Source organism: Pseudophryne corroboree, chromosome 1, assembly GCF_028390025.1.
Source record: "Pseudophryne corroboree isolate aPseCor3 chromosome 1, aPseCor3.hap2, whole genome shotgun sequence".
NCBI classification, from domain to species: Eukaryota; Metazoa; Chordata; class Amphibia; order Anura; family Myobatrachidae; genus Pseudophryne; species Pseudophryne corroboree.
This window is the reverse complement of record NC_086444.1, coordinates 792,654,510-792,666,987: the sequence shown is the minus strand read 5'-3', so window position 1 is coordinate 792,666,987 and position 12,478 is coordinate 792,654,510. Positions and strand designations below refer to the sequence as shown.

General features: G+C 34.5%; 1 protein-coding gene across 5 annotated transcripts in view; it reads right to left on the bottom strand.

The window, feature by feature from the left end:
- Positions 1-3,109: 3,109 nt before the first annotated feature.
- PPP3CA (protein phosphatase 3 catalytic subunit alpha) overlaps positions 3,110-12,478 on the bottom strand; it is a 356,718-nt gene continuing 347,349 nt past the window's right edge. For 3 of the 5 annotated variants that reach the window (XM_063918417.1, XM_063918426.1, XM_063918435.1), the window contains 2 exons: positions 8,820-8,849; positions 3,110-4,997 (listed from right to left, as the gene is read on the bottom strand). In XM_063918417.1, the coding sequence (XP_063774487.1) occupies positions 4,798-4,997; positions 8,820-8,849 (230 nt within the window). In that variant the 3' untranslated portion in view covers positions 3,110-4,797. The remainder of the gene's footprint in view (positions 4,998-8,819; positions 8,850-12,478) is intronic. The other 2 variants (XM_063918443.1, XM_063918452.1) reach the window with 1 other exon arrangement.

Below are 12,478 nucleotides of genomic sequence, written 5' to 3'. Positions count from 1 at the left end.
CTTCTCTCTTTCTACTCACTCCTTTCCTCTCTTTATTTTTTTAATGTTGTTTAATGCTAAACTTTGTATTTTTTTTTACAATGTTTATGTAGTATAGATCACTGTACAGCACAGTGGATACCTTTATATCAGATACTCCAGTGCTTAAATTGGAAGATGTGATTGTACCAAATGTATTCATCCATTTTTATTAGCTGATAAGTATTAATTGTTCTAGTACAGGATACAAATGTATTATTTTAAATCAATCAGATTAAACTGGTCAGAGGTAGCTAAAAATGAAAGGGGAATTTAAAAAAGTTCCTCTGCAGTGACTGTGTGCTAGGCAAGTCTCACCACAGAGAATGTGTGCTAAGTAATATGACAACATCATTGTTTTTAAACACCTTATTTGCATGAAATAAAACAGAATTTGTTACATATTTTTCTCCATTAAGTGTTGTCCCTCTCTGGGCTCCTATTGCTGCAGAGTAGATCTGCAGGAAGAGTCAATGCTTCCTGCGAGGGACTCTCCAAACTCTCCTGTATTTTTCCTTTCAATGTTGCATTTACAGAAAGTGGAAACTGAAAGCAAATGGAACTGACAATGTCTAGTGTGTGTGTGTGTGTGTGTGTGTGTGTGTGTGTGTGTGTGTGTGTGTGTGTGTGTGTATATATATATATATATATATATATATATATATATATATATTGCGTGGGACTGGCACTCTCCTTCTCTTAATTAGATGCCCTGGTGACTTCAGGATTTCAATCACATAGTTACCTGCACAAACACGCAGCGGCACTCAGAGGTTTGAAACCCTGTGTATTATATATATATATATATATATATATATATATATATACACATACATACACAGTTGTGCTCATAAGTTTACATACCCTAGCAGAATTTGTGATTTTCTGGCCATTTGTCAGAGAATATGAATGGTAACTCACAAACTTTTCTTTCACTCATGGTTAGTGGTTGGGTGAAACCATTTATCGTCAAACAACTGTGTTTACTCTTTTTAAATCATAATGACAACAGAAACTACCCAAATGACCCTGATCAAAAGTTTACATACCCCAATTCTTAATACCGTGTATTGCCCCCTTTAACATCAATGACAGCTTGAAGTCTTTTGTGGTAGTTGTGGATGAGGCTCTTTATTTTCTCAGATGGTACAGCTGCCCATTCTTCTTGGCAAAAAGCCTCCAGTTCCTTTAAATTCTTGGACTGTCTTGCATGAACTGCACGTTTGAGATCTCCCCAGAGTGGCTCAATGATATTGAGGTCAGGAGACTTAGATGGCCACTCCAGAACCTTCACTTTATTCTGCTGTAGCCAAAGACCGGTCGACTTGGCCTTGTGTTTTGGATCATTGTCATGTACGTCCCATGCGCAGCTTCCGGGCTGATGAGTGCAAATTTTCCTCCAGCATTTTCCGATAACATGCTGCATTCATCTGGCCATCAATTTTGACCAATTTTCCAGTGCCTTTGTAGCTCACACATCCCCAAAACATCAGCGATCCACCTCCGTGTTTCACAGTAGGAATGGTGTACCTTTCATCATAGGCCTTGTTGACTCCTCTCCAAATGTAACGTTTATAGTCGTGGCCAAAAAGTTCAATTTTGGTCTCATCACTCCAAATGACTTTGTTACAGAAGTTTTGAGGCTTGTTTCTGTGCTGTTTGGAGCATTGTAAGCGGGATGCTTTGTGGCATTTGCGTAGTAATGGCTTTCTTCTGGCGACTCGACCATGCGGCCCATTTTTCTTCAAATGCCTCCCTATTGTCCATCTTGAAACAACCACACCACTTTTTTTCAGAGAGTCCTGTATTTCAGCTGAAGTTATTTGTGGATTTTTCTTTGTATCTCAAAAATTTTTCCTGGCAGTTGTGGCTGAAATCTTTGTTAGTCTACCTGACCATGATTTGGTTTCCACAGAATCCTCATTTTCCACTTCTTAATTAGAGTTTGAACTCGGCGATTGGCATTCTCAATTGCTTGGATATCTTTTTATATCCCTTTCCTGTTTTATACAGTTCAATTACCTTTTCCCGCAGATCCTTTGACAATTCTTTTGCTTCCCCATGACTCAGAATCCAGACACGTCAGTGCAGCACTGGATGAAAGATGCAAGGGTCTTTCAGGAGTCCAGAAACTCACTGACCTTTTAGACACACACACACTGATTACAAGCAAACAGATCACAGGTGAGGATGGTTACCTTTAGTAGGCATTCAAACCCGTTTGTGTCAACTTGTGTGCATGTTATCAGGCCAAAATCTCCAGTGTATGTAAACTTTTAATAAGGGTCATTTGGGTAGTTTCTGTTGTCATTATGATTTAAAAAGAGTAAACACAGTTGTTTGACAATAAATGGCATCACCCAACCACTAACCATGAGTGAAAGAAAAGTTTGTGAGTTATCATTCATATTCTCTGACAAATGGCCAGAAAATCACAAATTCTGCTGGGGTATGTAAACTTATGAGCACAACTGTATATATAAACACACACACACACACACACACATACATACATACACAAGACCCCCAAACAATGCGACAAATACTAAAGGCCAACTGTGAATTGTGCTGGTTCTTAAGGTTGGATTTTGACTACAGTCATTTCTGAGTGAAGCTTTTATGTTTTCCATCCAATATATAAGAAAATACTTATATGTATACATGCACTCATCTATGTATATTTGTGTGTTAGACAAATTCTATTTTAAACTCCACTGGGATAGGGACTGATGTGCCTAATAAAATATTGTAGAGAAGCTACAGAATATGTGGCAATTACACAATAAAATATTTGGTTAATGCTAGTACTGAACTTGTAGGAAATGTATATCTAATATGTATGATTTTCTTAAAATATTTCTTATTTTAATAAACACTGAAAATGATCAAATCACTATTTTTGCTACATGCTAAAAAGTTATTTTTTTTTTAGCAAACCAGCTCACCAGTAGGATAATCCATCTGACCTGAGTCAAAGTAAATCTGAAAAAAAATCTACTCTTTGATAGCACTGCCTATATTGTGGACATTTTTTCCATCAGTCAATAAAATACATCATTTGTGAGAAAAAGACCAGGAAGCAGACGGCTGCTTAATTTCATGCACATTTTATTGAGTAGTAATATAAAATGTTTTTTTTTTTTTTCATTGTTACACGTGCATGCTTCGATTGCCAACATTTCAGATGTCAAATTACAAAGGCAAGGCTTTAGGCTGTAGTGAATTACTTGGGCACTTAAACAATTTTTAGAAAATATCAATGGACTTATTTCGTTGAATTAATTTTTTTGTTTCCACTTGTCATCATAAGGAGTCAGTAAAAACCCGTAATTCATATTATAAAGGGAAAAAAGTGAAAAGAATTACACATTTGTGGCACATAACATAACATAACATAATGACCAAACTATTATGACACTAACAGTTATCATGCACTTAGTTTCACATGTAACCACAAACTTATTTTAAATTTCACAAGTTCTGCTAAACATGCTAACCATATATATGTGTGCACTGACAAGCGTATGTTATAAAACATTACGAATATACTTCTCTCCTTTTTAAAATTTTTTCAAAGCTTTTTCTTCATTTGATTACAAAATTTCAAAGGCATTAAGCGTTTTCAGAGAATATAAAGTATGCCAGTATACATACATTTCCAGTATAAGTCCAACCACTAAGCGCATTACAGTCCCATACAGGCCTATACAGCCATTTTGTCTTAAAAAACATGCATAGGCGGATTTTTACAGAATATAGATGCTTTTCACCGCACTTAATATGGTGTCTTGTTCACTATACTTAAAAATGCACCACTCATAAATATTAAAATTCAGCAAGCCACAACCAATACTTTATTTACCAAAAAATCTTAGATAGAACAGCAAAAATAAAATAAAAAAAAATTAGAATGGATATTATTATTCCAGTTTTGCTTATCAAAGGAAAAAAAGATATTCACTGCCAAATAAGTAAGCTATGTGTTGTATAATAAATGGGCATTCAAGCACAATAATGTAACCTGAGGTAAGCATAAATCTGTACAAAATGAAACTTTCCTTTTTTGGCATCTGTGACAAATTTTCAACATTCTTACAATTTCATTATTTATTTAATCTGTTATGTCGTTGCCATTTGTCCTCTTTACTGCCAAAGCAATGCACTGAAGTCCATGTCTCAGCACCAGTAGCATTAAGACTGCTCATATCAATGGTTTGTGTAACCCATGTGCTGTTGGAGGAGCTTGCAATTCATTTAACGTCAATGCACTGCAGACACCTCACACAGAGAAAGGAAGGGGGAGAAAACAGCCAATCTGACAAGAGTAATAAAATATCATTAATAAATAGTCCTTATTTTAGTTTGTACATTATGTTAAAAATGTTTTAATGTCTATTTGTAGTTTAGAGCTGCAAATGTAAACATACAATAGTTAGTAAGAAATTAGACAAATATGCACTGTATGTTCAGTAACTAAAAGAAGGCCTTTCAGTAATGTAACTAGAGGTTTCCAATGTCATTGGAAAATCTGTTCTATATAGGTAAGCAATATTTGTGTGTATGTTTTCTACAAGCATTTATAGGCATATCCAGATGAGGCAAGTGCCTCCACTAAAATAGATCACTTTCTCTTTAAATGACACTGTAAACTGAATTATTCAACACCAACCCCAAGAGTAAGTAGCAGTAACCCATACCAGGATCACCCAGTTGCTGATGAGCAGCAATCCCATCATGCCTTGCAGCTACAAAAAATATATATTAATGGACAGGAAGTGGTCACTGGATATTGCTGCTGCTGTTGCTGCCGTTGCTGTCAGTGCCATTGGTCTCTGAAGAAATAGCCTTGTTGATAGAGTTAAGATTGGCATCTGAAGGTACAGCATCTCGGCGTGGTGGCATCCTTTCGTTAATGCGATCTAAGCCCTTTGCCTCCTCAAAACTTGTGATCTTATGCTGTGGCGAGAATCCTTTGATTGCTAGACAGAAAATTGAAACAAAATGCAAAACAAATTAAATAGCTGTAATTTTCACATAAACATACTGAAATTCCAAAAGTGATATCCAGAAAACAAATGATATGAAGTGAAATAGAGAAAAAACACTGGATTCAAAAACTTTAAAACAAACAATGCCACCCAAACAAAATAATATGAAATATAGTGCTATCCATTTGAGTTCAACTCATTTTAACAACTGTGCTGTCTTCTAAAAGTTGAAGTATTTAAAATGTGTTATATTAAATTCAAGTCTAGTTATCATTGCACAGTGAAATTAAATGAACATTATAATATTTATGTGACACACATAATTACTTGCCTACTTAACACAAATTAGGCAAGTAATTTATAAACAATTTGTTTGCAAAATTCTGCCCTGCAGTATATATCCTTTATACGAATGTGGAAGTGTAAAGGAAAAGAAAACAAATTCCACAGACTACAAAATCAGGGTATGCTGTGCGAGTGATTATGAGGACTATTATTTTAATTTATCAAGTTTTGCAATTTGAGTTTTTTATATTAAAGAGACTATAGCAATTAAAAATGTTGGCTTGTAGCTTAATGTACAACAATAACTAAATTTGTAATCAACAGTTCAAAACAACTGAATATCTAATAACATCATGTTGATTAATTAGGTGTATCTAAAAAGAAACAAACTTATGTTAATATGTTAAAAATTACCTGATGACATGCAAATATTACTATGAAAAATATTTTTAATTTCATATACTCAATTTGGATAAACATGTAATTCTAGAAATTTTAAACTTTAATGGAAAACACAATTTAGAATGTACAAAAAAAAACAATGATTTGTTAAACTATGGTCAATTAAATCTGTCTATAATTCAAATAAGAAATGTGTACTTTACACATAAGAGATAAACACTATATAAAAATGTAATACTTACCAAAAATATAATTTACATATAAATAAAAAATTTCAGCACACATCTCAACCTAAAGTTCCTCTGCAATTTCTTACAATCTTTGTACCTGTAAATAGCATCTATGATTTGTGTTTGAATAAATGTATAGAAAATGTATAATACTTTATTCAATTTATTTCCCCCGACCTAATCAAGAATCGACTAACAGTAAACTATATCACACATCTTCTGTGTTAGGCCAGATACACACTATGCCGATAATCGGGTCAATTTGTAATTTCTGGCAAATCGAAATGACAAATCGGGTATATTGGGCAGTGTGTATGCCCGATTTGTGCACTCCTGCCATTGTTAGTGATATCTGATATCTGCAGCAGGGTCAACCAGAAAACATCACTAACAATGTAATGCTGCCGCACGCAGCATGGCATCCCCTGTACCTCCCCCCTACATTGCTATGCGTGTATGCACTTGCCATTGCAGGTTCCTTGCCTGCCAGATTGGCCAGCTACACATCATTTTGAACTGTAGCTAGCCTTAAGATTCCTCAACCCCGAGTACAATCTTTTAAGGAAAATAAATGAATACATTTTTGTTTTGTTTTTCTGAAAACTGTGGAGCAAATGTATTCTGACTGAGTAACCTTAACACAAAATAAACTATAGAAGTTGCAACTATAGAGTAGAATCCTACATATTATGTGTGAGATGAACTCTCGTGGACAATTTTCTTTAACAACCTGTGGCCAATTAACAGAAAAAAGAAAAAAAAAGGAAAAAAATATGTCCCCATTGTTTTATACATCTCATGTTAATATGAAAGCACACAGTAATTAGATTAGGTTAGAAAGCATGGAAAGGGAAAGGATGGAAGAAAAGCAAAGGCCATATCAAAGCTTCTCAGGCTGCCTCTCACGTTAACAAAAAAAAAAAAAACAGAAATATAAAGGAAAATTAAAAATAGCAAATGAAGACCAACATTTTATTTACATTTTTTAAAATATGGAAATAAATTTGCAGATTGCAGATAAAAATGCTGCTCATTAGTCCAAGTATTTTAATATTTTCAGCAATTTTTTGCAGGTAAGATGGTTGCAAAATAATAAAAATAAATAATAAAAAAAGGCAGTTGGTCATACATTTGAAAATCCCATATGTGGGATTTAAGAGAAGACAAGTGAGCCTTGTGGAATTTATATATATTGAAAAAGAACAGACTGCGAAGTGGGCAGTGATGTGTTCCGCTAATTTCGCCAATCAGACATGGGGACCAATTGACTATACGGCCGTAACGTATACATAAAATAATACAAGTTAGCGTATGAATATTTTTCGCAACAAATAAACTCTAATAATATTTATTGTAATTGATGTAACTATCTTACTCTTATATCTTGCTTATCTTAATAAAAGTAATGCAAATGATTTTCATAAGATAAAAATATATGCAATGGTCTCTGATAGAGGCAATACAGTAACTTAACATGGCCAGTAAGAATTTTATGGACAGTAACAATGTCAAAAATAAACACTGTACATATAGTACATATGTAGTAAAAAAGAAGATAACCATTATTTGATTTGCATGCACTGAAATCAATCTGTAGAGATAGGAAACAATATTTGGGTATTAAGTAGATAATATAGCATCCATTTGTGCTTTTTTCTAACTTATAATGTGGCAGGTGAATTTTCATGGGTTTGCCAAGCTTACTTTGTTTAATATTTTGTACGGTATCATCAAAATAATGTATTCTTCTTAATATGTATAATGATACACAGCTGAGTATAATCCAGCTTACAATTGTGCAGTATATTTACATTTATGAAATAAATAAAAATATCAAAGTAAAATCAAAGAGAAGAGTTTGATAATCCATACCCATCATTTTTTTTTATATAACTGACTTACTGCCGTTTAGTGAATGAGACCCTGTAAGTGTTAGCAATGACAACCAATATTATACTAAACACAACACAGAATCACATAAATCACACAAAAACAGCCAAACTGGCAACAACAATGCACACTGCAAATTAGATTTTGCTGATAGGAATAGACAATTCCAACATAAATAGCAGCCCAAAGTGCTGCTATTTAGAAAACAGTTGTATTTTCTCTTGTGAGTGGGTTTAAAATAATTTCCATTTACCATTTCAATGATCTTATTCCAGGACGAAATCCAATCACAGACATCCAATTTAGAGTCGATGTAGAAGTTAAGCTCAAGTTCAAGAATAAAATACAACTGAAAACATTGTTTTAAAGGGGAACATTTGTGGCTAAGATCACTCGGAAAATAGATAAGTGTTTTTTTCCCCTAAGGATTACCATTTATAATTATTGATACATATAAATAACACCAGTAAATCCAGAAATGTTCCAATTATGTTACAGCTAAAAGATATACCCAATCTTGTGGCATAATTATTATGTCACAAAGAATTGTCACATTTAATAGTCTGGTGCTTAACTTTTGCATAAAACCAGGCAGCGATTTGAGTAATTGCACAATTCAGATGGTAAAAAAAAGATTATCTATCTGTATGTTGCGTAATGTGTACAACTTGCACTCATTTTATGAGAGGCTGATGAAAACTCCAAGTAATGAGTTTGAATAGAAACCGATTAAATCCCATGTGTGAGAGGTGTACTGTAACACCTGCTCACCTCTCCATTGCCTTGTTGAAATATAAGTGTAGTTACAGCCTTGATATTTGTTACATGGATAGCAGTGGGCAATTTTAATTTTACATTCCCCTTTAAAGCAAGCACATTTGGTTAATACTTAGCCACAATCGTTAGCCCAACACCCACACACTTTTAACAAGCTACAGAAATATGAATACACCCAGCAGGACCCTTATCTGCTGCAATAACAACAGAAAGGGGGCTTGCCAATTACCTTCATCGGCCTCTATAGCCTCAACAGTAGCTAAAGAGAAGAAAGGGTAGCAAAATGGATGAGAAAAATGAGCAGAAGATTTGAACTCTTACACATAAGTCAGTGAGCAGCAAAGGAGCAGGTGGAACCAATGTTACCAGAAGTGCTGGACTTGTTTTGCACAGAAGACAACATAAATGTTACACAGAAAATAGGCTGAGCTTGACTAGTTTTTTTTTCTTTACATCATTTAATGCAGCTTTTTCTAATTGTTAGATGTATAAAAACAAGATAGTTTATATCATAGAAGCAAGATTGCATTTGTTAAAAGATAGCAGCTATAAACACAAAAAAACTCAAGTGAAACAACTTTGCTGTAAGCACTCGCAAACAATGCTAAAACTGAAGCAAACCATTTTTGTGGCACCAGCTGATTCAAGAAAAAAGTTACTACTCATACTTGGATTATTTGCTAAAACATTTTTCAAAATGAGAAAACACATATTTAATGGTCAAAGTAAATGCTGTTCATAATACCTTAGAATCGCTATATATATATATATATATATATAATATAAATTATACCATGGCCCTTGATCAAGGTGAGTTGAGATTACAGTTGTATAAATAATGTGTCTTTCTACCAACAATAAGCAACAATTTGGTTTCAAATAATTTTTAATCTATTTGTATATGCCAGTCTTCACTTTCTCAACTTTTACTAACACTGATTTATCTTTTGTGATTCTTTGTTTTCTTACTATAACTAAAACTTAGATTTTAGGGCAGTAGAAACATAAAAAAAAGCTGGCATTACAAACAAGTTTTGCTGAAAAGAGGCTGGAGATCCAGCACTCTATTCAGTATATAGTTAATACAGAAACTGCCCACTCAAACAAATTAATGCCAGTAAATAAGCAGATTCCTCGTGTGAAGGGCTGAGTCTAAATTCCAGGATTAGAGTTAGTGTTCTACAGTTGTTCCTGAGAAACAGGTACAATGAGGAGACTGAAGAGGCAGTACACACAGCAAGGGACATACTGCATTCTCTAATAGCAAAATAGTTTTAAGCCATAGATATTTGATATTTACTAAAATAGAGCTAGCTCAGGGATGGATTGGGCTGTAATTTGGCCCTGGATTCTCTTACTGCATTTGAGCACTAAAAGGGGCAAGGCCACGAATCATGGGAGTGTGCCAGGAGTCACAGGGGTGTGGCCTCATGCTATGACCTGTCTCTCTACATGCCAGAAGTGTCCGATAGCCAGTATGGTCTTAATTTAGCCTACTACAGTATGTACACAATAAAAGTGAACAACCAAGTGTTTCCTATATCTCACCCTCCATGTTCATCTACTGTTTGGATCAGAGGGGAATTACAGAAGGAAAGTGCATGGGTATGTGGGTGACAATGTAATTGGTTATTATGGCCTAGCTCCTGCTGCACAATGCTGCAGAGCTGTGAATGTCATCATCATGACTCATCACTGCACAGCTGGCAGTGACTGCCATTCATATTGAAATGCATCATTTCCTGGCAGTCATTAGTCTAGTGGACTGTCTGGGAGAGTTAACTATTATGACTAATGTGGCAGGTGAATGGGGGCCCTAGTCTCAGTACACCACGCAGCAAGAGATGCCTGGTGCAATAAAGCCATGCCGAGCAATCTATGAGGGCACCTCTGTATATACACTAGAGATGTGCGGGTTCGGTTTTACTCGGATTTACTCGGGGCTCGAAACGGCATCTTATTGGATCAAGGATGTCACGCGTTTTGGATAGCCAATAAGCAAAACCCGAAATACCCGAGTAAAACCGAACCCGCTCATCTCTAATATACACAAAGACTGAGTTACAGCGTCAAGACCTACTCTATATTGTGAGAGCCAAGAGCATACATAAACTTATATACTGTAGTATGGTATTCAGTTACCTAAAACGCAACTTATTTTACAAAATAAAAAGAAATTGCAAAAATAAAATGTTACACTTTCAGGCAGTGCTCCCTGTGCAACATTGAAAAGAACATCTCCAAATGGAAAAGAGACTTATGGAAATGGTATAATCTACAGTATATATTAGCCCTGTCAGTCAATGCCTTACACATTGGGTATGTAGTGTGTAACACAGACAGAAAAGAAAATCCAAATTTAATGGATCTGCATGTTTATATTAAAATTATAGACCTATTTTCCCTACTGTGAATGCTCCTTAAAAATGACCTCAGTGAGAAAGATGACAAAGGTTATAGATTGCAGTGGGGATGTTCTTATTAGCTGAACGAATGAAGAAAACTGATTGGGTAGGGTCAATCATTTTTAATTTTACTCAGTTTTTTTCTCTTCATGTTTTCTTTGTTAACACATACACTTAATGTGTGCAAAAGCACTCCCTTATGACTGTAAATGCTTAAATTGACCCTCAAACTTGCTACTGAAGCCAAACTCATTTCCAATGGGTTTATATTTACTGAAGCAATGCTGAAATCCATTAAAATTGAGATCTCCCACTGATTCCTTGCAGAGTGAACTGCAGTGCAATCAGCGTTCTAGCTAATGGGAGTGTGGGAGAGACAGGATATAATAAGAGGGGGGTCTTATGAAGTGGACAAAAAATGTTTCCCCTGATTATTTTTTTTATATGTACATTTTATACTTTCTCTAACAAAGTCAAATGTATTTGTGTAGTTAAAATAAAAAGAAAATGACTTTTTGTATGTGCATATAGTACCCAATGCAAGATTAACAATAAGGAACCTCTCAGTGCTAAACACAAATGAATTAAAAAAGAATCCAGAGCACACTAGTGACTAGGCTGATAATTACATTATCATTCAATACAAGGTTGAGTCTTCCGTATCCAAATTTCCAAAATACATAATGTTTTGTGAGCGACTGCGATTTTGAAATCTTTGCTTTCTGATGGATGCACAAATGTATTCAAACTATTGTATACAATTACCTATGTGTATAAGGTGCATATGAAACATAAATGCTTTCTGAGTTTAGACTTCAGTCCCATCTGCAAGATATCATTATGGTATGCAAGCATTCCAATATATGGACTTCTGGTCCCAAGCATTTTGTATATAGGAGACTCAACCTGTACAAGGTTTTGCATTGACAGTACAAAAGTGCACGTATTCTATTTACAGGGAATAATAAAACAATCATACATTTGCTGATATGTAGTATCATAATAAAAAGAATATACACCAACAGCAGCTACAGTAAAAACAAAATTAAATCTACTGTAACATCACATTTAAAAAAATGGCTTTACTCTTGACGAAACTTATTAAACATCTGTCTTGATGGTGATACACCTCCATATTGCATTACTATGGATAAAAAGTGCAAAATGGTCTAATACTACAGAAATCTGAGTGATTGAGTAGCATTATCTTTGATAATGGAAATGTTAGGTAAAGGTCAGTGAACTTATCTGTAATCAGTTATAACAGAACATTTCAAAGAGAAAAACTGACATGCTCTCCTTTGCCATTTTAACTTTTTTGGTCTTTATCAGAAACCCTTTACTCATTGTCTACAAGATGACGGTGCCTATCATGACTTGCTATAAAAGGAACAGGAAACACTTCTTCACTTTTTATAACACAGCTGTAATGGAAAGTCTTGGTAAGTCTGAACATAATATTTACCTTCATGTTTCATATATA